The sequence below is a fragment of the Perognathus longimembris genome, chromosome 19, assembly GCF_023159225.1.
Source record: "Perognathus longimembris pacificus isolate PPM17 chromosome 19, ASM2315922v1, whole genome shotgun sequence".
Taxonomy (NCBI): Eukaryota; Metazoa; Chordata; class Mammalia; order Rodentia; family Heteromyidae; genus Perognathus; species Perognathus longimembris.
In genome coordinates, this window is record NC_063179.1 from 40141628 (window position 1) to 40164792 (window position 23165).

The window sequence follows — 23165 nt, forward strand, 5'->3', positions numbered from 1 at the left end:
TTCTAGCTGAAACTTGCTTCCTACCATGCAAATAGAAAACTTACTATATGCCATAGTTCAATGATATATTACAAAGGAAGCACAGTAAAAACTTAACATGTCTGTATGTTCAAGGCCTAAATACTGACTGGTTTGAAAGGCTTTTTTCACTAGTTGGTCACCAAAATTAGCCACAATAGCCATTAGAATACACTTAGCTAGTAGCACAACAGTCAGGTGGGTATTCAGAGGCTCGACGAACAGAATTCTGGGAGGCTGTTTCCATTTTCATTTTCCATTTCAGATGGCTCCAGCTGACGATATTCAAACGTCACACGGTTTATGTGTTTTCCACTGGAGACCATGCGCACCACCGCGTTGTCGCAGCCAATTTTCATCTGGGCTGTAATTGATGGAAAAAGAATAGGAGTTTCCCAGTAGGTTAGAAGCCACACAAATGATTGCTATCCACCAGATAATTTAAACACAGGGAAACATGGTAGGCATAACCCCACACACCGTCTCTCACATCCATTATTAGGTGAGGCATTTTTTGTTTTCTTTTGTTGTCATTGTGTGTTTTGATATATAATTGTAGAATCATGAAGTGAGTGGGAAAGTAGGCAAAGGCTACCCTTGACTGCCTCCTAGGGACAGGTTGCAAACGTACAGAGACAGTTGCTAAGGAGTGTCCAAAAAACCTAGTTACAAGTGGCCTTTAGTAGTTCAGGGCTAAAGGAAAGAATACGCCACCGGAAGTTAATGGAGAACAAAATTTTAAAATCACCTGCTTATTATTTCCTGATCTAGATAGTAAGTGTTGTACCCATAAATCAAAGGTCATTTGCACGGTGGAGACACACACGTAGCATGCTAGCTCCTGTTCTCGTGCCCAGCTGTATCTTTTCTGTCTCAGTGCTCAGCATGTCTGTGAGATAACTTCCAATATCCGCCCTTGTCTCTTTTTTTTTTCAGTTTTTAAGTTTTATTTATTTATTTTTTTTACATTTTTTTATTATCAAACTGATGTACAGAGAGGTTACAGTTTCATCCGCCCTTGTCTCTTATCCAACACTTTTGTAATCCATGTGACCATCTGCCAACATTCTCTTCTCATGAAGGTGTGCTTGAGACTATACTGAAAGTCATATTATATTTTTATTAAAAAATAATTTTCCTTTTATTTTTCCAGCGTCAAGCTGATTCCTAGGGGAGATAATTCTTTCCACTGCTTTAATTTCCTTAACTCTCCTCCATACTTTTTGTCTCTATGAGGTGTTTCTAAATTCTGAGAAGACAAATTCGATTATCATTGTGGAACAGGAAACCCACAAACACACACCTGAGCTTAAGTAAAACCATTCAGTCATGTTTTTAAGGTAAAATTTGAAAACATTGACCTTGTAATTATTTTAGTTAATATGAAAGAGCTTCACACTTTATGATTAGTGGGCCACATTTATCTTTCTTTTAACAATTTGAAAGGTTATTCTTCTGATTTTACTCCAAACTTCATATAATATATCTTATTTCCTTCTGTTAATGTACCTGTTATTTATTTTGAAATAGATTCTAATAAAATTCAATTTAGAGGACAAAACTCTATTTATATTTTTAACAACTTAGGAAAGACTCAGAATTAGAGTGGATGAAAGAAAAAGAATAAAAAATATTTTTAAATGAACCAAACCTGGTGCTATTCACAACTTAAAGTAATCTAAAAACTGACTTTAATTATAACTTAGGCAAAAGTACTTTTTTGGCCCTCCGCTAGCCCTTTTGCCTACTTCAAAGTCATGTAATCCAACCAGAAAGATGACCCTGGTTTTAATGATCTGGATTTTAAAGAACAAATATTTTTCAATCTAAACTTTCTTTTTAAGCTGGGTGCCAGTGGCTCACATCTGTAATCCTAATCCTAATCACACTATCAATCCTATTCAATAGGCTGAGATTTAAAGATGGAGGTTGGAAACCAGTCTAGGCAGAGAAGTCCATGAGACTCTGATCTCCAATGAATCACCAAAGGACCAGAGGTGGAGCTGAGGCTTAAATGGTAGAGTGGACAGTGCCCAGGTCCTAAGTTGAAGCTCCAGGACACTCACATACACACACAAACACACACACAAACACACACACACACACACACACACACACACACACGCCCAAAACCTTCCTTTTTATTCTCATCAAGTCCAGAGTCCCCTTATCATCAGCATTGGGACACATTTAGCTTAGAGAGTGTCTGAAAAAGGCTAGGAAGGCTGAGTATGGCAATACACCACATAATCCCAGCTGAGGTAAGATGACCCTGAATTTGAGCCAAGCCTGTGCTATATAGTAAGACCGTGTCTCAAAAAAGGAGGGGGGGGGGGGCTGGGAATATGGCCTGGTGGCAAGAGTGCTTGCCTCATATACATGAAGCCTTGGGTTCGATTCCTCAGCACCACATATATAGAAAACAGCCAGAAGGGGCACTGTGGCTCAAGTGGCAGAGTGCTAGCCTTGAGCAAAAAGAAGCCAGGGACAGTGCTCAGGCCCTGAGTCCAAGGCCCAGGACTGGCAAAAAAAAAAAAAAAAAAAAAAATTAAAGTCTTCTTGTTAGTTTAGGGAGGGTAGAGGCACACTGCGTCATAGGGTCTACCTGTATGTATTAATTCTGTCTCAGACCTGCTTTTTCTATCGAGGCCTCAGCATCAACTTAGAGAACAGAAACACTGGTGAGCTGGCCTGGTTTTAATGATACCTAGGCACATCTGATCAAAGCGACTGTACACTGGAGCTTTCTTACTAGGTGGAGAAGGGTCTGTGGTGATGGGAGAGCAAGGGATTATGATGGCAATGACCTGTGAGATTAGACACTGGTATGCTTCATCTTCTCTTCTTATTTTATTTCTCTAAAGATGTCCATAGACTCCTGCACCTGAAGTACAGGTATGGAAGTGGACTCTAGCAGTATGTTTAATGTAAACCCCCGCCCCAGCCCCTCACCCAGACACACACGTACACTTGGTTAACTTGGTTGTGAGCCCAGTCATTTCCACTCCACCCTCCTCATCCACCTGCATATAATTACGAGGAAATCCTCTCTGGTCTCTGATAAAGAAGGCCTCTTTCTGGTTGGCAGCTCTACACTGGACCAATTGTTTTTTAAGTTATTATTAGTCACCATTTTAGGGCTGACCATTTACTTTGGGGCTGCAATGGCCTTTAAGGAGCTAGTTTAGCTGCTAGAAGTTGGGGCCCCTCAGCAGTTCAGACAGCAATTCTAATAAGGCTTAATCCTTTATTGTTTATTTGTCATAAGTAACAAACACATATACACACAAATGGAAAATCTATTTAGCTATTATATCATTATATTTATTTTGTTGCCATTGTTATAGTATTATTACCAATCCTTGTTAGATCTATCATTAGTCTTTCACTAAACATATCCTTTACCCTCCAGAGGATAAAGGAAGGAATTCCCAAGAACATGAAAACAAAATTAAAAGGCTTTGTCTTTTCACTTTTACTTGGGGCCAATGTTGAATATACATCCTACTTACTTCACCTATATAATATTTGATAATGGACTTTAATACTGTGCATAAGCTCAAGTGTGAAATTCTCATATTGGCTCAGAAAGTTTACTTTGGAAGAACTTGCTTCCCAATGTATAAGACCACGGGAGGTGTTTATGTAAAGTCACCTCAATGGGCAGACAAGTAATAATAGAAGAACTAGCTCACCAGGACCATGAAAAGGGTAGCAGAGGTCAGCTAAAGGCATCATCTTGGAAGGGTCCAATCCAGTTCCTCCTAATAGCTCCACAAAGTCTCCAATTTCTCCACAATCTGCCGGGGGCCTCTGAAAAAATAAAACAACAGAGCAAAGTGTGTATAAGTCAATGACAGAAGTCAAACCATTGTTGGATTTTAATCAACCCTATGCACCCCGGAAGTGCCATTGGTATTTAATATCTGGGACTCTGAAAATTAATCCTAAGAATCACTTTCCTAAATCACTAGAGTAATCATTTTTTGAATGTGTAAACATATTTTCTCAAAAATGTTTACAGGGATCTGTAAACTCAATATGATACATAAAAATGCTTTGCTTTTCAAATCACATGGATAGACACATGAAATCATTTGACTTTCTTAATACAAACTGGCCAAGTTAAATGAAGCCAGCTATCTGTACTTTATAAACAAGGTTTCTATATTTTTTTCTATTAACTCATCTCCTTTCCTCTTGTTACAGAAACCGTTTTTGCATGTGTGTGCTGGTCCTGGGGCTTGAATTGAGGGCCTGGATGCTGTCTCTGAACTTTTGTACTTAAGGCTAACACTCTACACCTCAAGCCACAGCTCCACTTCTGGCTTTTTGGTAGTTAATTGGAGATAAAAGTCTCATGGACTTTCCTGAGCAGGCTGGCTTTGAACCATGATCCTCACATCTCTTCCTGAGTATCTAGGAGTACAGGCATGAACCACAGTCACTTCTTTCTTCTACTTTGTAAAAGAATTTCTTTCTGTAGAAATGTATCATTTCTACCACCAAGGATTGAGATTCATTATGACCAGATCAAAGAAAGAATAAAACTGACTTGGGGGCCCAAGTTCACTGGACCTATCATCATCTTTCTCCTTTCAGTGAGAACAGACTTGTGTGAAGCTACTCAACAGAAGAATTGATTGTGAGACTTGATCTGTGTGACCCATTGTAGCCGCTCGGCCTGCTTCCCACCGTCCTTCCCATAGTCTTCTTACCCCCAGCAATTCATGTACCACCGACACAAAGAAAGCTGCTACTCTTAGCCCCAATGATGTGTTTTGCGGGGGGTCCCCTCTCTTGGGAGCAGTCTGCTTCCTCAGCATGCCATCAATGCAGAACACAGAGTTCCAACTACCTGCTTGCTTTAATGCTCTGCTATCTCTACACTGAACTAATTAATTGAGTGATGCTGGAGGTGTTTGCTAGCCCCCCTCTCCCCAGGCCTTTTGCTTTTAGTTTGTTTTTCAGACACGATCTCATACTGCCCTTCTCCAGGCTGGCCTTCAGGTGGGATCGTCCTATGCCTGTCTGCCAAGTGGCTAGGATTACAGGCATGTGTAGCTGTCCCTAGCAGTCTTGAAATTCTCAATTTCATTCTGTAATAGCTCCTCCGGTTTGCATAGCTCGTTGTGCCTGTACTCCTGTTCTTCACTGAAATGTCCTCACTTAGAAATGTAGCAGCGTGTGAGAGGTATCTGTAAGTTAACTACATAGACATTAACACAAAGGAAATGCAGCTGAAAATAGGAACTTTTAGCACACACTCGTGCACAAGTGCACATTTTAGACATTTAGAAGGACATTGGCCAACCTCTGGGGGGGCTTGCCCCTGTAATCCTAGCTACTCAGAAGACTGAGATCTGAGGATCATGAGTCAAAGCCAGCCTGGGCAGAAAAGTCTGTGAGATTACCAAAAAAAAGGCAGAAGTGGCTCTGTGGCTCAAGCGGTAGAGCACTAGCCTTAAGCAAAAGAAGCTCAGAATCAGTGCCCAGCCCCTGAGTTCAAGCCCCAGGACCAGCACGCACACACACACACACACACACACACACACACACACAAACACACACACACACACCAAAGTACAACTGAAACTACACCCTGAATTATAGAATATAATAGAATGACAACTGTTCTGCTGATAAAGGAAGCTAGAATGGGACATCTATTTTTAAACAGCCTACTATGTGTGGGATTCTATGTTTAGCTACTTTACATGTAATTTCATCAAGTGATGAAATAGAGATTTAATTAGCCCCCCTGTGCACAAGGCTTCCTGTTTGTGAATTGAGAGTCAAATAAGCTATTTAGGGGCGAAAGGAAAAGAAAACTAATTGCCTTTCCCTTGGGTGGAGCATGTCCAAGGAGAACATCTCCAAAGACAGAACTTTCCACTGGTTCTTTAGGTTCCAAATGCCAGCAGGGGGTGTTGGAGAGAAAAGGCAGGCTTGCGAGAGTGAAATGGGGAAGAAAGAAACGGGAAAGAAGTAGAAAGTAAAATGAGGGGGCAAAACAAAGACGCCCAGATGCTGCTGGTCCTTAGCATTCACCGCCCTCTCCTCGGCAGTCCTCTCCGCTTCACCAGCCTCCGCCTCCCGGGCCTGGAATTACAGGTGCCCATCACCATCCTCAGCCCTCGAGACATAGGGGTTTTTTAAAGGAGTAGGTGACTAGAGCGCACCAGGCTCTAAAATGTGAAGGGAAAACACCAGGATTATTTCTTAGCGTTGCAATAGCTATAGGGAAGATCTCCTATCTCTGCTACCAAATCCCTCATCTTCTCAATTTTACATTAAGAATGACATACAAACAATAGCAAACCAATGAGGGTGGACTACGTACATTCCAATACACCCTCATCAAAAGATCATTCTTTTACCAAAGCCTAGCAACAACAACAAAACCAGGCGGTGGTCCACTAGAGGAACTTGGACATATATTCTTTTTCTCAGTCCTGGTCCAATATATTTGATTTCCACTAAAATCTGTGTGAATAGGAACTCTGGCTACCTTTGATACCAGTACATACATGTGTTATCTTCACCTAGGCGTGTGAGCACACACGCACAAGGAAATGGGATGACTCACACGCAAGATACTATCAGCACAAATAAATGTAGCCAAGTTTAGCATTCATTTGAAGGTCCATGTGGAAGTTCATCTGAAAGCTAACGTGATAGGAATTCTCAGCTAGTATTTTCAAAGCAAATGGATTGAATTAAATGTAATGCAAACACTTCAGTGCCTTTTGCAATCTCAAAATCCAATTTCGTGTTTTATGCTACAGTTAGCATTCCTCCGTAGGCCAGTTCTACCAATGAGATACTTCCTTCGTATCAAAAGAAGATTCCAATAATCAGAAAAGCAGCTGTGCAGATGACTCACCCTAGGTTCTGCTAGGAGGGAATTTTTGTAAAAGAAGACGAATACAAGTGAGTTCAATTGTAATTACATACCACAAGTTTACCAATTGAGAGCATTCCTTACGTCACAAGCAAAATATTGAAGTAGTCAGAATGGGCACCTGAGCATGAGGCTTACAGCATGATGGAAATAGAAGAGAGCTTAAGCTAAAGCAGCCAGCCCAGCGCCCGGGAGCTTTCAGAGCCAAAGGGCTAGGCTGCTCCAATTTTTTGATGTCACATCTGCTGGTGCTCTGATAAAATTCAGGACTCGCCAAGTGATTAGGAAGGAAGCAAACCACTCACCTTTAACTGGAGACCATGAAAGTGTCCCAGCGTGAGATCAGATATTTTGATGGCCACTGGGTAAATGATGGAGAAACTGCAGTTTCGATGCTGGTGTGGAATCACCAGAGTAAACCTGCCATTTGGAGTCTGAGAGATGACATTGCAAGCTTTGTAAGGGAAAAGATAGAGAGGGAGAGAGACACACACACAGAGAAAGAAGAGATAACACAGAGAGAGTTGTGTTTGCATTAGTTGATGAGCTAGGTATTTACAGAAGTCGATCATATCTTTATTCTAGGTTTCTGTTCATGGTCTAGAGTCTTGTACTCAGGGACAGAATATATATATATATATTGCAATGACATTTGCAAAAACAAAGGAGTTGGGGAATAAAAATCGTCAGTGTCATGGATCCTGTAGGTAGGTCCTGAGCTACAAGGGTCTCTAACTTTCTTCTCAGGGGATTGAGCTTTTGTGTTCAAGGCTGGCACTCTACCACTTGAGCCACAGATCCACTTCTAGTTATTTTTTTGTGGTTACTTGGAGATAAGCCTCATAATTTTCCTACCCAGCCTGGCTTCAAACAGCGATCCTCAGACCTCAGCCTCATGAGTAGCTAGGAAAATGTTCATGTGTAATGCTCTCAAGAATTTCTGAAATGTTGGTTTCAATTCTGAAATTTGGCCTCGAAAGGAGACTTAGTGATATTCTTCTAGCTATGAAACAGAAACATTGGGATTTGCATTTTTTATTATTATGGTACAAAAGTTTCTGACTGACCAGGTCAGACCTAATTCTTGCCTCCTACTTCTATTTTTAATCACACTTAATTTCAAAAAGGAACTGAAATGCCTTGGTTCTAGACAGTGTCCTACCAAATAAAATATAGAAGTATTGTATTTCGTCCTCTAGAACTATTTTGCTGTAGTCTTAGAAACATCCTGGGGAGGGAAAAGTCTTTTTAAAATAGAATTAGAAGACTACTAGGACCTTATCCTTGAGGTTACATGAAATATTCACTTCAACACCATCGTATGAATCCTGTAATGAGTGGCATGCTTGCTAGCTTGCTTTCTCTCTCTCTTTCTTAAGATTTTTTCTCTCAATGGAGAAAAATAAACAGATGAGTGGATTCATTTTTATTAGGATAATCAGCTATACAGCTATACAGCTTTCCAATAAAACCTATGTTGAACTAAGCAAGGGAGGAAGATTCTGCATGGAAACAGTACAAAGATAAACTAGCTCAATCCTGTGCTCAGGGAATGACATCTGTCTACCGTATCTCTGATGTGCAGCCTTGCAGCTTTAGCCTATTAGCTCTGGGACCACAGCTGCATATCTGATCCTTTAAGCTTATCCTGGATTCGTAGAATGCCTGAGGAGATTAAAGTTTGTCACAGAATGCATTATAGTACCTTAGGAGGTCAAAATAAGACTATGAAGAAAAATAGACTTGTATCCACAGTGAGTTAGGATAGACTGGGATGTGAATTAAAAACTATTAATTTCATTTTCACAGTAATGAATATAAATATGTGTTAGGCGATTTCTAAGTATAGATGGATTTCCAGTCAAACCATTTCTCATCAAATGTCCTACATCTAGGAGAATATTACCTTTAAAAAGCAGGTTTGGAAGTACAATGGAAGGGGTAACCACAATCACTCATAACCTGACTTAGGGAAGTAAAAAGAAATAAACGGAATAACAATCGGGTTTGATACCTCCCCACTCAAGTCCCATCTTTTGAGTGAGAAGAGACAAGAAGCTCACTTACGGAAGAGGTTGGCGTCCATCTTTATGGTGAGTGTGAATCCGTTTCCGGGCTCATGGACCCGGAAGAAGATCATGATCACATTCTGGGAAGATCTGATGCTCCTTCTGGTAAGACCACTGTCACAGAAATCTGTGTACCGCTCTGCGGTGGGGAGCGGGTGGTCCTGGGCGCTGGGGAATTTCTCCCCCTTGAGGATCCATCCATCAAACACCTTTCCCCCAAAACACAATACACAGGTGGTCAGTGTTATCATCTCTTAAGCCATGAACGTTGAAGAGGAGAGAAAAATTCTCCAGCCAGTTTGAGAATTCACATCTCCAGCCTATGGCTTCCCATTTATGTGGATTGTCACGGTGAGGGTTGGTGAATAATTCCACACCATTAATTAATGCATTTTTCTGCATAAGTCTCTTTTTACTCATTCATAAATCTTAAAGCTGCTAAACTATCTTATACTTTATCTTAACCTTTCAATTATTTGACTAAAAGGAAATTATAGGCAAGTGCCTATTTTTATCTTGGTCACTGTTTTCCAAAAGAAGTCTACAGAAGCACCACATGGGTTTCATTAAGCCCTATCTTATCTCTAGTCATTAAAATGTGAACAAAACATATTAAAATTAAGGAGCAAAAGAAAGAACTGGGGAAGCAACTTTCGTATCCAGTGGTTGAAACACCTATTCTTCTTTTGTGCCTGTCCTGGAGCTTGAACTCAGGGCCTGAGTGCTGCCCCTGAGGATTTATGTGTGCTAGCACTCTCTGCTGGAGCCACAGCTCCACTTCCAGCTTTTTTGGTGGTTTCTTGGAAATCACAGTCCCACCAATTTCCTGCCAAGGCTGGCTTTGATTCATGATCCTCAGGTCTCAGCCTCCTCAGTAGCTAGGATCACCCATTTTATTTATTTGTTTGTTTGTTTGTTTGTTTATGCCAGTCCTGGGGCTTGGACTCAGGGCCTGAGCACTGTCCCTGGCTTCTTTTTGCTCAAGGCTAGCACTCTACCACTTGAGCCACAGCGCCACTTCTGGCATTTTCTATCTATGTGGTGGTGAGGAATCGAACCCAGGGCTGTATACGAGGCGAGCACTCTACCACATTCCCAGCCCTCTTTCTATTTTTATTTTTTGCTAGCACCCCCTATTATTTAAAACACCAACAATGCTTCAGTGAAGCCATGCTGTCCGAAAAGCCATATGGAACTTCCTGTCTCTACCGGCCAGGCCGGCCACCTTTGCTGGCTGGACAAAGGATCAATGGACTTTCCTCCCAGGGTCCCACAGACGGTCTTTCAAATGATCCGACACAGACTCCATCGCCAAGCAGCCAGCTTCAAACGCTCTCTAACACGGCTGACCGGCTCCAGCATGAGGCTGTGCTGCAGGTTTGCATCACGATGGCTCTCGTTGGATGATCCTCTCCACGACCATCCTAAACCAACGTGGGCGACTATGGCAACTGGGAGTGGGAGAGACTAAGGGCTGTCAGGGCTGGTTTCCACACACCCCCCCCAAAGCAGAGTCTCCCCTCTCCCCTCTCCCCCTGCCCACCCCCCACCGGGCCCCACTGCTCCCAAATCCGGTTGCCCGGCTTTGAAGACCCGAGCGCGCTCCCAGAGGAGGAGCGCAGCAGCCGCGGCGGCGGGGTGAGCGCCGAGGTGGGGTGCGCGGGGATCGCCTCCTCCCCGAGATCCGCTCTCCCCTCCTAGTGAGTGACCACATTGCCCCCCCCCCCCGGGTTGCTCCACCGACGGGGCGCTGCGAGGTCCCGAGTTTGCACGCTCCCAGGGCTTCGGGAGCGCACGGCGGGAACGGACCCCGTCCCCGGGCGGCGCGCGGCGCACCCGGCCCGCGCTGCGTTGGGGTCGCGGGGCTGGAGTGAGGTTGCCTCAGTATTGCCCCCCCCCCGCGCCCCCCACACTCTCTCTCACACACACACGCACTCACACACGCACGCACACACACGCGCGCGCACACACGCGCACACACACGCGCGCCTCTCCCATTGGGGCACCAAGCCGATGCTGAGCGCGCTGTGCGGCGATGGCCGGGTGGTTCCCGGGCCCCTCGCCCCCACCCCCGCCAGGGCTCCCCGGGGCGGGGCGGGGCGGGGCGGGGCGCCTCACCTTCAGGAAGTCCCCGGCCCGGCAGTCGAGGGAGCCCCGGTCGTAGCGGATGCTGATGGCCTCCCGGGGCTCGGCGATGAAGAAGGCGGCGCAGTGCAGCTGCGGCTGCCGGGCGGTGAAGGTGAACTGGCCCGGCAGGCTCAGCATGTCCAGGCACCCTGCGGGCGGCCCCGAGCCCCGAGGGCAGCCTCAGCGGCCGCTCCCACCGCGCGCCCGGCCCGGGGGACCCGGGGATCCCGCCACCCCCCGGGGCCCAGCCCCGCGCCCCGAGCCCGCGGGCCCCCGGGCGCACTCACGCAGGGCGCGGCCGTAGGGCGGCTCCCCGGCCGGGTCGCGCTTCCAGGGGGCGCTGGGGAGCCGCGACGGGGCGAAGTCCACCGCTCCCGGCCTCTGCCGAGGAAGGACGTCCGACGGGGAAAGTTCAAGACCGGGGAGAGAGCAGGGCCCGGGCGCCGGGGGGCGAGGGCGGGGGGAGCCCCAAGACCGGGCGCGGACCGCACGGAGCGCCCCTTCCCTGGGACCCCGTCCGCGAGGCCCTCGGGGAGGCGTCCTCCCCGGGAGGGCGGGCTGGGCCCCTCAGGCACGGCTTACCTCTGGGTACCGGCTCTCCCCTCTCAGGGCCGCCAGGAAGAGGAGCATGAAGTGACCCCCAAGTTTGAAGTGGGGTGGCATGCTGGCTCCGGGGGCTCCAGCCGTCGCGGGCTCCCCTCTGCACACCCCGAGCCCGGAGAGCAGCTGCTGGGGTCCCCTGGCCGGGCGTCTCTTATATAGCCGGAGGCAGGGGGGGCTGTCTGCTTAGTTACCATGGGTTACCCTGCGACGGAACGCGTGGCAGTGACGAGGGTCCGGCTCGCAGCCACACAGCCTCAGCGTGGCCCCGCATCATCCCCCGAGAGGGATGACTTGTGCCACCACCGCAGCCGGGTCTGGAGGTGCAGGCGCGGGAGGAAGGACAGGATAAGCAAGAACACTGCACACACAGGCGAAGTGGCCCACGTGCAGACACGAGCCACAGGCACACGACCCTCCCTGTCACACGGGCTTGGAGGAAGCCATGCTGGAAGAATGGTCCGCGTACAACAGCCATGCAATGGCCGTGTCTCTGCATAAGCAGGTGTCCTGTAACAGGATCATTATCTTCCTGACCCTTCATCTTTCCTTTACCCTGGTCCACTTTCTCTCCCTGCCCCCTTCCTGTCCTGGGGCTTGAACTCAGGGCCTAGGCACTGTCCCTTCACTTTTACGCTCAAGGCTGGCACTCTACCACTTGAGCCACAGCTCCACTTTCAGGTTTTTTGCTGGTTAATTGGAGATGAGATTCTCATGGCCTTTCTTGCCCAGGCTTGGCTTCCTACTATAATCTTTAGGTCTCAGCCTCTTGAGCGGTTAGCCTTACAGGTGTTGAGCCACCAGCGCCCAGCTCCTGGTCCCGTTTCTCATGACCATTTCCTTGGCAGAAAGCTAACTCCAGTGTCCACAGACTTTTGGGTTGTAGAGACCTTTCTTCATTGATCTGGACTGACACCACGTACTCACTCCTGGACACCGAGCTACTGCCAGGACTTTACTTCCAGCTACACAGCTGAGGAAGTACCATGCTGTTCTGCCTCTAGGAAATCCCAGACTACTTCTACCCTCTGGTGGAGAGAGCCATTGAGAAGTGCTCTGCGCACAGCAAATACACAGGGGGAATCAAGGGCTTCAAGAGGCAGACACAAGGTTATTGCTGTTAGCAGAGAAAAGTACTTTCTGCTTTGTGGCTGGGTTTTGAGGAGCTATACCTCTTCCCTTTTCAATATAGGCAGTAAGCACTGCTACTCAAATTATCTCACAAGAAGACCATACTACAGGTTTTTCTTCTTCTTGGGGCTTGAACTCAAGGCCTAAGCACTTCCCCTGAGCCACAACTTCACTTCTGGCCTTTCTGGTGGTTAATTTGGGATTAAGAATCTCACACTTTCTTGCCTGAACTGACTTCAAACCTCAGTCCTCGGATCTCAGCCACCTGGGTTTCTAGGACTCAGGTATGAGCCACGGGTGTCCAGCTTAGTATGGTTTTAAGGGAAGGAAATTGCATGTTTAGGGCTTTAAAAGACCCAAAATGAATTGTAACTTGCCTTGTGGTATTATAATGTGTGTGTGTGTGTGTGTGTGTGTGTGTGTGTGTGTGTGTGTGACAATTCTGGGCTCTGAAGGTTTGCCTTATTAATTAGAAGGCCTTCCTTCACCAGGGCCTTCTCCCCTCCCCAGAGACTAAATGTCTGAATTCCAGAAAGAGTATATAAAGAACCCTGAGAGGAATAAAAGAGAAAAAAAAACAACTAGTTTCACATCTACTTATCTTCAAGTCCTTTTTGGTTATTTGTCTTATTTATTTCTTGAGATCTTGAGACAAGGCCTCAAAAAAACAAAAGAAACCTGAAGCCAGGCTAAGCGACAGCAACCCAGGCCCTTAGTTCAAACCACAGAACCAGTACAAAAATTAAAAAGGAGAATCTGTTGTCAAGACAGAGAAATGCCTTCCAGAATGAATGGGTGGGAAAACGGATGTCAGCAGCTCCAACGCTCCTCCCCGGACTCCTTTTCCACGGCTGCCACGTTCTACCTGTGGTTGAGTCCGTGTGGCACTCCAAAGACCACCAATCCCCGCGGGCCACCTGCTCATGCCTATAACCTTAGCTACTCAGAAGGCTGAGGTCTGAGAAAAACAGCCCACAATTAATCACCAAAAAAGTTGGAGTTGTGGCTCAAGTAGTGGTATGCTCACCTTGAGTACAAAAAACTCAGAGGTAGTACTCATACCCTGAGTTCAAGCCCTAGGACTAGAAGTAAAAAAAAAAAGAAAGAAAGAAAGAAAGAAAGAGGGCTGGGGATATGGCCTAGTGGCAAGAGTGCCTGCCTCGGATACACAAGGCCCTAGGTTCGATTCCCCAGCACCACATATACAGAAAATGGCCAGAAGCGGCGCTGTGGCTCAAGTGGCGGAGTGCTAGCCTTGAGCGGGAAGAAGCCAGGGACAGTGCTCAGGCCCGGAGTCCAAGGCCCAGGACTGGCAAAAAAAAAAAAAAAAAAAAAAGAAAGAAAGAAAACCAAACCATCCATTTCATGTTATCACTAGACAAGTATAAAATACCCTGGATAACGTTCTTATCACCTCCAGAACTTAAAACTGTGGGAGGAGGCTCAGCACCCAGGAAATAGCATCCTGTCAGAGTATCTCGTGTTTTCCTTTCTTATCTCTCATGAGAGCCTTGTGGATGAAGAATAAGGAGAAATAGTTTCCATAAACAGTAATGCTAAGCTTGCAAGTTAAAGGAATCTACACAAGAGATACCTTTAAACACAAAACAAAACTCTTGGTTCCAATGCCTTCTCAATTTTCCTCATCAGTTTTCTTACCTATGAAATGGTGATAGGTACTGGAAATTATTGTAGATATTAAATATTATTATATAGACAATAGATTGAAATAGTAGCTATGATTAAATAATATCAATCATCTTACATGCCTTTATTATTACAGTTTTACTTCTGTAATTATAATGGTTTTGCAGGAATACATGCAAAAGATATGGTTTTCATGATCATTATTAAATTAGACTGAATGGCTTCATATTAGAACATTACCACTTTAAAGAGTTCGAAAAAAAGAGAGAACGAGGCTGAAATATAATGACAGGATTGCATTTCAAAAGATAAACTAGGAATGAGTTCCCTTAAAAATTACATACTATAATGAAGAGTAGCTTAGCTCATCAGAGAGAAAAGATGAAAGTAGAGTAAAGTTGGGAAGATTAAAGAACAGAGAAGTTAGTAATAAAGGAGAAAGGAAGAGGATAATTAGGAACTGCTAGAAGGAGGAAATAGTTTGATCCCCTATCAAGGAATGCTGGGTAATGTCATTTGTAAAGCCTGGTCCTATTGACTAATGAAGAAAATGAGATTAAATAATCTTCCCAGATTATCACAGTGTGTGAGAAACAAAGTCAAAATTAAAAAGCGCTCTCTGTAGCCAGCCATGTCACCAATTCTTCTCCAAAAACCACACGACTGGGAGTGAACCTAAATAATATTACATTAGGGTTTAAAAGTAACTAGAGGGGCTGGATGCCAGTGCCTCAGACTTGCCATTCTAGCCACTCAGGAGACTGAGATCTGGAGCTCCAGCTCCAATCTGAACTCAGGCAAACAGAGAAACGCTTATCTCCAGCTAACCATCAAAAAAACCGAAATGGAGGTCTGACCCAAGTGGTAGGCCAGTCTTGAGCTAAAAAGCCAAGTGAGAAAGTGGGGTTCTGCATGCACACCTCAATAAAATTAATCAATTAATTAATTTAAATAAATAAGAATAAGTAGAAGGGCTAGGGATATAGCTCAAGACATAGAGTGCCAGCCTAGTCTATACAAAGCCTTGAGTCTAAACACTAGTGCTGACAAAGAATGTTTAAAAAATAAGAATAAACAATTAGACAAGGCATAAAAAGTGGCATTCAACAGCTCAAAGCAAGGTGCTGTTTAAAAAGAAAGAAAGAAAGAAAGAAAGAAAGAAAGAAAGAAAGAAAGAAAGAAAGAAAGCTTTTCCTCATGGTTTTACAATGGCTTCCTTAACTTTGGAGTGACATTGTTTTCTCAGCTCCCTCCAGGGTCACTCTGAAATGTGCCATGACTAACATTTAGCCAGCAGATTATAATGAAATGTCACTCGGTGTCCCTCACCGGCTCCATCAAAGGGAAAAGTACAGCTAGGTGCAGTGTGGGTGTGTTGTGTCATTAGGCGGTGCTGACGTGCATTGGAATGTAGCATCAGCAAGGAACATCTGCTTCTCCCTGACAGAAGAGAACAAAGTGTAGAGTCGTAGTCCTTAGTGCCTTAGAATAAATCTAAAGAAGTCTGCCAGCTGTGTAGAATGTCACTGAGGTTCTAAAAAGGGCAGCAACAGAGAAAACTGCAGACTAGGCGATATTCAGTCATCTGTGGTACCTCAGTGTGTGTGTGTGTGTGTGTGTGTGTGTGTGTGTGTGTGTGTGTATTGGTACTTGAACTCAGAGACTATGCCTTAGCTTTTTTGCTCAAAGCTGGCACTCAACCACTTGAGATACACCTCCACTTTGGCCTTTTGCTGGGTAATTGGAAATAAAGAGTCTCTTCTTGGATTTGTCTACCTGGGCTAACTTCAAACTGAGATTCTCAGATCGCAGCCTCCTGAGTAGATAGAATTATAGGTGTGAGCCACTAGTGCCCAGTTTTTATCTTGCTTTTGTGGGACCTTTGTAAATGGCAGGGTCCCTTTCCCTTACTCCCCTCCTCTTTCTCTGCCCCTCTTGAACACACTGATCCAACAGACAGAGCTGTTGTATATACGTATACTCTACATATGGCTTGAGTGGCCTTTAGCGTAACTTTATTCTAGCCTTATATGTCCATTCTAAACACTATATGTATACTTTGGCCATTCACATTCTCCATCTCCCTCCCCAGCACCCTACCAAAGCAAAATAAATACAGGGGCTTCTCCCACCTCCTGGGGAGAAGTTTGAGAGCAGTCACACTGAGATGTGGCTGATCCCACCCAGTAATCTAGCACTTGCCAGGCAGGGAGGGGGCAATGGAGAGACCTCAAGGGAGAAAGGGAGATGACGGAGAGGAGAGGAGATACTGGACCACCTCCTGCCATCACCTCTAAAAGCCCTCAGCCAGCTCCACCGAGAGCTAGTGACCCAAGAAGGGAAGGGGCTGCAGAAACAGGGCCAGCTGAGGATAAGGCTAGCAGAGCATCACCTGGGATCGTTTAAGGAGGTACTAAAAGCTCAGACACCAAGATAACAGTTTAGTGCCACACATGACGAAATGAATATAAAACTCCATAAAGAATGAAATATCATGTGAAATGAAAACACCATGGGTATGCATTGTTTCAGGCCCATTGTGGCTCAGCCTAACCCTCCATGGGAGAAATCAGGAATTATAGATCCCTGAAGTAACGCCAGTTTCAGCTACCACGTTGTAAAACAAACAAAAACAAAACCTCAACACCAAAAGCACCTACTGAGTGCTTCCTGAACCCAACCAGAGGAACTAAGAGAAATAAAGAGCTGTCGTTGTTTTAAGCCGCTCAGTTTTGGAGGAAAGTTACTTGGCAATAAGATGGTAATAAGTCCCTTTCCATTTTCCATCTTCTCTAATTCCCTGGCTTTGCCTTTGGGGGTTCCCAAGTACCGGAGCTCCTGTGACAACCTTTGTCAGAGAACCCCTGGAGCTGAACCACCATCTGTGACCCATGGCCTTGTGCCCACGCAGCTACTTCTAGACTGAGCCAACATCTGTAAAAACAAGCTGCTTGGGGGACCTTGGGCTTGTGGGGGAAGTGGGGACAGGAAGTTGCTAGAGAACAGATAGGAACCAGTCCCCAGTCAGCTCTGAACCCACCATCCCTGCCAGCTGCTGCTGGAATTAATATCCTAAAGATCAATAAACACAATTCCCTTCCCCGTGGTGACATTTTCAATGGTTGTTTCTGTGCAGTCACTTCAGAAAGACCTTCTGAAATGGACTGAGGAAATCAGGATTTTGCCAATGTAATTGTTATAGGTCTCATTCAGAGTTTTAAACAGATCAGAATTACTAAATATGTTCAAGATTAAAACGTAAACATGCAAATGAACCTTCAGTGTCTAAAATTGAAACAACTTGAGGAATAAAACAACATAGTATTGGATTATAACTCAGTAAATAAAATCAATTTCTATAAAGTCCACACTGATGTAAATAAATGGCTGAACAAACCAGGAAGTAGCGAGAAGAGACAAGTTTCCAATTCAGAAGCCCCTGATGAAACTCTCCATCTGGAAGGGGAAGCATAACCTGTTACAGGTGCTTACAAGCTGCTTTTGCTGACATACAGACTCTCCCTCGGGCCTGCAAATGTACAGTGTGTAACAAACATGAAGTGTGTGTGTGTGTGTGTGTGTGTGTGTGTGTGTGTGTGTATACCAGTCCTAGAGCTTGAACTCGGCACTGGGCACTATCCCTGAGCTTTTTTTTTTTTGCTCAAGGCTAGCATTCTACCACTTGAACCACAGCTCCACTTTCAGCTTTTTGCTAACTTTAATTGGATATAAGGATTTCATAGACTTTCCTTCCCAGGCTGACTTTGAACTGTGATCCTCAAATCTCAGCCTTCTGGGTAGCTAGGATTACACGTAGCCACTGGCACTGGGTGGACTTTTTTTAGTGATATGTTCACAAGAGAAGAGGAAGAGAAAAAAAAAAGCTAAAGCCAGATGCAAAAGGAGCATATATCCAATTTCATGAAAGCGTAAAAGAGAAAACAATTAATTAGAACAATGTAGGTCTCTAAGGGTGGAGGATTGATTGGCACAAGAAAATTTGGGGCGGGGGGTGGATATGAATGTCCTCTATCTTCACTGGGGTAGTAGCTACATGGTATGTCTTTTCATCAAAGCTCACAAATTGTACAGTTAAAAGTTATTTATTTTATTATGTATAAATTATGTCCAGTTAAAAAATATTGAAATATTATAACCAAAGTGGAAATGTATGATAACTTTTAAAACCTCCAAAAGACCACCAGACCTTGATGGCTGCTCTGGAGGCTGAGATCTGACAATTGAGCTTCAGAGCCATTGTGGACAGAAAAGCACAGCAGACTCTTAGCTCCAGTTACCAGCAAAAAGCCAGAAGTATAGACATGTCTCAAGTGGTAGAGTGTCAGCTGTGTACAAGAAAGCAGAGAGATCTTTGGGAATGTAAGAGGAGGACCAGAAATGGAGGGGCAAAGGTAAAGCAAATGCAGCAGTGGTACTTACTGGACACTATGTTGAAAATGACCTATATAACTTGTGAGTAGGATAGGAGGGAAAGACTGGGAGAAAGCAAGGGGAAGGGTGACATTGTCCAAAAAGAAATATACTTATTGCCTGACTTATATAACTGTAACCCCTCTGTACATCACCTTTATAGTAACAGTTTTTAAAATGCTAATGAATAAATTGCATAATATTTCTAAAGTAGAGAAAGAGAGTGTGTGAAGATCTGGGTTCAAGCTCTGGTACTACCACACAAGGAGGTATAAACAAATTTTTGTTCCCTGAAAAACACCAGTTAGGAGTGACTAAGAGTCTAAGATAGATATGGGGAGAGAAGGAAAAAACAAGAGGAAAAAGGAAACAGGCAACTAGCATAGGAATGAAAAGAAGTGGAGGGGGAAAAAAACAGAAGAAAGAAATCTTGAGTTGCCGATTCTTAGTCTTCATCCTAGTAATACCTTCTTAGGGTAGCAACACTTTTTTTGCATTAGAAACTACACGGTACACAGAGAAGCATATATGAAATGAACATCTGCTGTTGTGTAATAACAAAACTGGTTACCAGCCACCATCTTTCTAGTCTTCAGAAATCCAGCATTAGTAGACCTCTACCCCCATGACGTTCATCTTCCTCCTCTCCTCACAGAACAAGACTATTCCTTCCATTATTTTTATTTTAGTTTTAGCACCACCCGTATATGTGCCCCTAAGTACTTTGTTACCTAATTTCAAGGAGTAAGTATAAAAACAGACTGTGAGGAAGGTCTCTCCAACCTGTCCCTGGAGGAGAGTTCATACCGGCCTCCTGCCTCCAAATCCTTCCTGCTGTGGTCCCTTCATGAAAGAGATAAGCTAATAGGAATGAATTTTCATGGAGTTTTGGGACAGAAGAAAATTGGATACTGTTAGATGTCTCGACCAGATAAAGCACAACACACACATCCAAGAGAGGCGGGGAAAATTTAATGCCAGAAAGATTGGCAGGCTGACTCTATTGGGACAGAGAGTAGCAGCTGCCCTGAAGCCAGGGAGGGGTCTTTATAGGGAGGGAGCCTGCAAGAAAATGGGAGGCTGGGTCATGAGCAGGGGACCAGGCTAGGGTTAATGGCCAGGTGACCAGGCGGCCAGGCCCAGCCATGCAAACTTGAGTTACAGACAGCCAGGCAGAACCTTGGCCCCTAGAATGTCGGCCCTCACAGAATGACTTTACCCCAGCTAACAAACACCAAGTTCAATTGCTGTCACAGTGATTTCAAACAGTTGTTTCTCTATCATACAAAAAAGAAAGAAAGAAAAAGAAAATGCATTCATGGTTCAAAAAATAAAACTGAAACTTAATTCTGCCTTGTACACTTAACCATGCTTCGCTTGTTGGCATCTATTCCTCCTGAGATGAATGTATAATATTTATACATACGGAACTTTCTTTGCAAAAGTGAGATTATAGTCCACGTCTTTTGTCATATGGTTTTTCACGTCATCAGAACCTTCTTAAGGTTCATAAGACCCCCCCCCCCCTTATCGTTTAAATGACTGCATCCCATTTTGGTGGCACAAAGTATGATTTTATTTAACCAATCTCCTCTTGATGAATAACATTTCTGTTGTTCCTAGTAATTTGCTTTTGTAATCAAACCAATGTATAATTTTAAATTCTTTATTTTGGTAAAAACTCCTTGGTGCAATTAGTATACACCAAAAGAAAGAAAGTAATCAAGCCCTTTTTGTAGGGGAAACAGTGGTAGAGCTCACAAAGAGGACGACTGAGGATGGATATATGGATATAGCCAAAGTGGTTAATTTGCACGGATGAGAATAGAACAAAGTTGGAGTTGTTTAAGACAGGAGGAGGGGGCTAAGGGAGTGGCAGAGGGGATAGGGTTAATAAGGACACATTAGAGACGTGTGGAAATGTTACAGTGAACCCTTATGCAACTCATGTGTGCTAATAAAAATGGAAATAAGCCCAGTCCCTCAGCAGAGGCTCTTCAAAGGTGATGATACCCCTTTTGAGTTTGGTCTCAAGGATAAATCAACAGACTCTAGAGAAGGCAATGTAGCATGAGAAGAGAAACAGACCTATTACTTTTCATAGAGCCATGAGCACCCTGAATCAGCTGTGTCTCCCAGTGTCCATTCTTTGCCATCATTCTCGTTTAGAGAAGACTTCAAAAGCCAAGGATCCAGAGCATGAAGCCATTGCTGGCTTTATTTAAGAGGCTCAGATGGAAGGTTTAAGTTGCTACTTGTGGCTTCTCATCGCCTGCTATACCTGTCTATAGAGACTTCTGGGTATTAGGAGATCAGGAACATCAAATTAACCTCAACAGTGTGTCAAATTAGTAACCATATTAATGCCATATTGTCACCTGCTCTTTGGCAGGTTTGATAAACCACATGTAAAATTGATTATGCAAATTACCTTAGGTTAATTAAAACACCTGTTCCACACATCACCAGACTTCAAGGTGAAAGTCCTCCTGAAGGTGAATCTTCAGATCCTCAGTAACTGGGACATGTTTGTGGTGACATTGCACATTGAACGTGGTTTGTCTTTCTTTTCTCATGCCATGAGATTGTTTGTTTTTCACTCATAAGACATACTGACAGAAACTATAAAAATGGGGATGAAAAACATAGGGTAAGTACAAAGGAGGTATCTATTTGTTTCATGAAGGATACGTCATGAGGCTACAAAGGACATAAAGGTGAAAACACCAGAAACCATTCCAGGGGACTTGGGGAAGATATTTGGCTATGACAACTCTAGGGAGTTTTGTTGTTTCATCTATACTGTGATTAACAGACTAGTTAACTTAGAAACAACATTCATGGGCTGGAAATATGGCCTAGTGGTAGAGTGCTTGACTCGTATACATGAAGCCCTGGGTTCAATTCCTCAGAGTACTAGCCTTGAGCAAAAAAGAAACCAGGGACAGTGCTCAGGCCCTGAGTTCATCAAGCCCCAGGACTGGCAAAAGAAGAGGGAGAAGGAGGAGGAGAAGAAGAGTATTCATTTTCTGCAGTGCTTAAAGCTGGGGAGTCTAAGAATAGGGTGGCAGCAGAGTCAGGTCTGGTAAGGATTACTTTCTGCTTCCAAAGACACCTCCTTGTTCCATCTTCTAGATGGGAGAGAGGCTGTGACCTGGAACACTGTGCTGGGGCATTAATCCTTCCTGAGGGGAAAGCACTCAAGACCATCTCTCTTCATCCCCTGACATTGTAGGGTGAGGCACAGTGGCTCATGCTGTGAACCTAGCTACTCAGCAGGCTAAGATCTGAGGAACACGGCTTGAAACCTGAAAGTCTGTGAGATTCTTATCTCCAACTAACTACTACAACGCTGATAGTAGCCCTGTAGCTCAAGTGGTAGAGCACTAGCCTTGAGCAGACTAGCTCAAGGACAGTGCCCAGGCCCCGAGTTCAAGCTGTAGGACCATCACACACATCTTTCTTTTCTCCTTTCTTTCTTGCTTTCCTTTTTCCCCTTCTTTCTTGCTTACTTGCTTTCCTTCTTTGCTTCTTTTTTTCTTCTTTGTGCTGGCCTTAGGGTTGAACTCAGGGCCCTGGCACTGTCCCTAAAGCTTTCTTGACTCAAGATGAGTGCTCTAGCACTCTGGCTAGTGGTAACATTTACCCATATGGTAAATATACTTAATAACACACCATATTACTGAAGGGAACATGCAAGGTCGTAAATTTTATAGTTTATTATGGTGAAAAGTATCATATGCCATGAAGGAACAAGAATCGTCTGCAAGTTGTGTTGTTTTAGGATGGGGATAGTCGTTTCTGTTGGCTATGTTTATAGTGAATATTGAGCAAGGCAACATAGGAAACGTTTTAAGGCCGGGCCTGGCCTGCAACAAATGTTCCAGGAACAGTGAGTGGTTAAGTGCCCAGGCTTCTGGGGAAGAGGCCGAGACCTAGCCAAACCAGAGACTTCGCAGTTCTCTAAGGGGCATTCTGCCCACCCTCAATTCTAGAACTTAGAGGAGAAGCTGACACCCACTCGCCACCTGCTCGCTTCTCTGCTTCTCAAGGCTTCTCCCCTGCTTCGCTGCTCCTGATGGCAGAGACACCGCTGGGACATTGTCTTTTCCATTCTGTCCCTTGAGCAAAGCCCAACTTCACCCAGCAACACAGAGAACAGAGGAAGCCCTACCCCAGGGACCCGCCTGACGTCAGGGGCCTTGCCTGGCTTTCCTGAAGCTTCTGCCACCCCACCA

At 44.6% G+C, this 23165-nt stretch overlaps 1 protein-coding gene across 1 annotated transcript; it reads right to left on the bottom strand.

Annotated features, from left to right (window-relative positions):
- Positions 1-224: 224 nt before the first annotated feature.
- On the bottom strand, positions 225-11781 carry LOC125367709 (corticotropin releasing hormone binding protein). The gene is made up of 7 exons (XM_048368410.1): positions 11701-11781; positions 11406-11499; positions 11110-11267; positions 8990-9200; positions 7228-7376; positions 3714-3831; positions 225-382 (listed from the first exon to the last, which is right to left on the bottom strand). The coding sequence occupies exons 1-7, from the start codon at positions 11779-11781 to the stop codon at positions 225-227; spliced, it is 969 nt and encodes a 322-aa protein (XP_048224367.1).
- Positions 11782-23165: the final 11384 nt, after the last annotated feature.

Coding starts and splice junctions, on each gene's coding strand:
- LOC125367709 (XM_048368410.1), bottom strand. CDS start 11,781: ATGCCACCCCACTTCAAACTTGGGGGTCACTTCATGCTCCTCTTCCTG. Junction 9,201..11,109: donor GGGCCGGGGACTTCCTGAAG/GTGAGGCGCCCC, acceptor TTTGGGGGAAAG/GTGTTTGATGGATGGATCCT. Junction 3,832..7,227: donor TTCATGGTCTCCAGTTAAAG/GTGAGTGGTTTG, acceptor TTATTTTTTCAG/AGGCCCCCGGCAGATTGTGG.